Source organism: Phycodurus eques, chromosome 10 (genome assembly GCF_024500275.1).
Source record: "Phycodurus eques isolate BA_2022a chromosome 10, UOR_Pequ_1.1, whole genome shotgun sequence".
Lineage (NCBI taxonomy): Eukaryota > Metazoa > Chordata > Actinopteri > Syngnathiformes > Syngnathidae > Phycodurus > Phycodurus eques.
Genome location: NC_084534.1, coordinates 3,994,349 through 3,996,970, shown reverse-complemented (window position 1 = coordinate 3,996,970; position 2,622 = coordinate 3,994,349). Strand labels below are relative to the sequence as shown.

General features: G+C 42.1%; 1 protein-coding gene across 1 annotated transcript in view; it reads right to left on the bottom strand.

Annotated features, from left to right (window-relative positions):
- Positions 1-1,304, bottom strand: part of si:ch211-236h17.3 (carbohydrate sulfotransferase 11) — a 32,337-nt gene extending 31,033 nt beyond the window's left edge. Inside the window, exon 1 of the mRNA XM_061688311.1 lies at positions 869-1,304. Coding sequence (XP_061544295.1) covers positions 869-962 — 94 coding nt within the window. The 5' untranslated portion in view covers positions 963-1,304. The remainder of the gene's footprint in view (positions 1-868) is intronic.
- Positions 1,305-2,622: the final 1,318 nt, after the last annotated feature.

The following is a 2,622-nucleotide window of genomic DNA, read 5'->3' as shown; positions in this document are numbered from 1 at the left end:
CTATTTAGGCCAACTTGTAACAATGGATGGAAATACAAGCACTGAAGTTGAACGCCGCAAAAAAGCTTGCCCGGCAGGCTTATGGAAGGCTTAGTGTTATATTCAAGAACAATCTTCCCATTTGCTTGAAAAGAAAAGTTTTCGATCAATGTATTTTACCAGACCCCACTTACGGTAGTGGAACTTGGGACTACAAATGCCAAAGTTACACAAAGACTATGTGTAACCCAAAGGAACGTGGAATGCCACATGTTGAAAATAAGCATTCGCGACAAGAAAAGATGCAGTCGGATAAGACGGCAGACGCGAGTTACCGACGTCATTAAAAAAATAAAAAGCCCTGAATGGAAATGGGCAGGCCACGTTGCCCGAAGAGCTGACAAAAGGTGGACCACTGAAACTATCAATTGGATACCACTGGACACAAAGCGACCACGGCGAAGACCTAAAAGTAGATGGATCGATGAAATCATGAAATACACTGGCAACAAATTGCAAAATGTCGTAGTAGTTGAAAACGTGACGAGGCCATCCTGTAGTGGATAGATAATGGCTGCTGATGATGATTATATATATTAATATATATATATATATATATATATATATATATATATATAAACTGATAATGATTACCTTACCAAAATCTTTTCTGTGGTCCTTGTATTTCATATACATCTATACATACAATATGTATATGAATGCATTAACATTTTGCCAGGGTATATCCTATATATCTAAAACGTATGAGCACAACTGTACGTAGACAGGCAGACAGGCAGACAGACAGACAGACAGACAGACAGATAGACAGATAGACAGATAGATAGATAGATAGTCAGCTAGTCATGTTCGGCTGTTTTCTCCTCACCTGGTTTCAGATTGCTGTTGAAATAGAAAATGACCATAAGGAAGCATCCTAGACTTAGAGCGAAAAGCATTCGAATGATTTTAGGCTTCCTCATCCTGAGTCCTCAGGAGGAGACCGAGTTGCCGACCGATTCCTGTCGGGGTTCATGCGAAGAGATGTGTTTTTTAAATTTTTTTTTTTTTTGGTTCAGACTGGGTGTTCACTTTAGCACGGGTATCCGTCTTTCCGACCTTTGCTGCTCTTTAGCTTCCAACACATCCTCGCCCTGTCCAGTTCTGACGACGCGGGGTCAGCAGCGCAGGTTGCTCCGGTACCGAAGCCCGTGCGAGGAAAAAAGGCTCCCTGACTCGAGTGTCACAGCATTGGAGGCATTTTATTCAAAGGACTTTAGACACCCGTGTGGCTTCTTTCCAAAGGGTCCGTGCCCAGTTAACCCTTCCCTCGCCGCGTGGCCGGCTTGAGCGGTGTTGAACCTTTCGAAGTAAAAGGCGCACATGAGCGTCGATGCCACCAAATGGTGACGTCATTTGTAAATGAATGATCCTTCATGATTTGGAGGGGCCGGAGTCGATCCTCATAAACACTGGTTGGATTCTAAAGATTATATTTCATCGCTCGTCTGGGACTGTACAAAATTAAAATAAAACTGTGAGATTTTTCCGCCTTGTGTACGCACACATTATTGTATACCTTGCCAATAATTGTGCGGTAGTGACAATGTTTTTCTCGGAATTAAAATAGTTTTCTTTTTCCACAAGACGCCATTGTGCGCTTTTATTTCGAAACTGAGGTTGAACATATTCGTTTTCCGGTGACAGAGTTTGAACCGTAGACAAAAGATTATTGGACTATTCAGCGTTACTTAGCATGTGACTGCTCAATTCATGTGTATGACGTATTTTTCATTCATTTTTGGATGATTCATTTTAATGTATCATTCAAATTAGAGGGGAAAGAAAATAGACGGTACGAAAAAGAAAAGTCCCTCTAAACTTTTGACTGAACCGCAAGGACTGAAAATCATACATAATAATATTTTTCCTTTTTGCTGCTTTTTTTTTTTTTTTTGAGAACATGGGCATCTCTGGCGATTTGGTAAAAGTACTTGAACCTGTAGTAGCATATCGCATCTGACAATTTTCCTCGCATACAATCATACAAGAAGTAATTAACGTTGTTTGTAATCTCACATGGCAAGCTGTGTGTACTTTGTGTATGTTCTTATGATATGTTATATTTATATTTTAACGTGGGCGGCACAGTGATAAAGTGGTTTATACACCTGCTTCACAGCTCAGAATCAGAATCATCTTTATTTCACTAAGTTTTTTTTCCAAAGGTTTACAAGGTTACCCTTTTTGCACAGTTTGACTTCACTTTGAAAAGATGAACAGAAAATGACTCCGAAGCTTCTCTTGAACAAGACATAATCCATCCATTTTCTGAGCCGCTTCTCCTCACTAGGGTCGCGGGCGTGCTGGAGCCTATCCCAGCTGTCATCGGGCAGGAGGCGGGGTACACCCTGAACTGGTTGCCAGCCAATCGCAGGGCACATAGAAACAAACAACCATTCGCACTCACAGTCATGCCTATGGGCAATTTAGAGTCTCCAATTAATGCATGTTTTTTGGGATGTGGGAGGAAACCGGAGTGCCCGGAGAAAACCCACGCAGGCACGGGGAGAACATGCAAACTCCACACAGGTGGGGCCGGGGATTGAACCCGGGTCCTCAGAACTGTGAGGCTGACGCTCT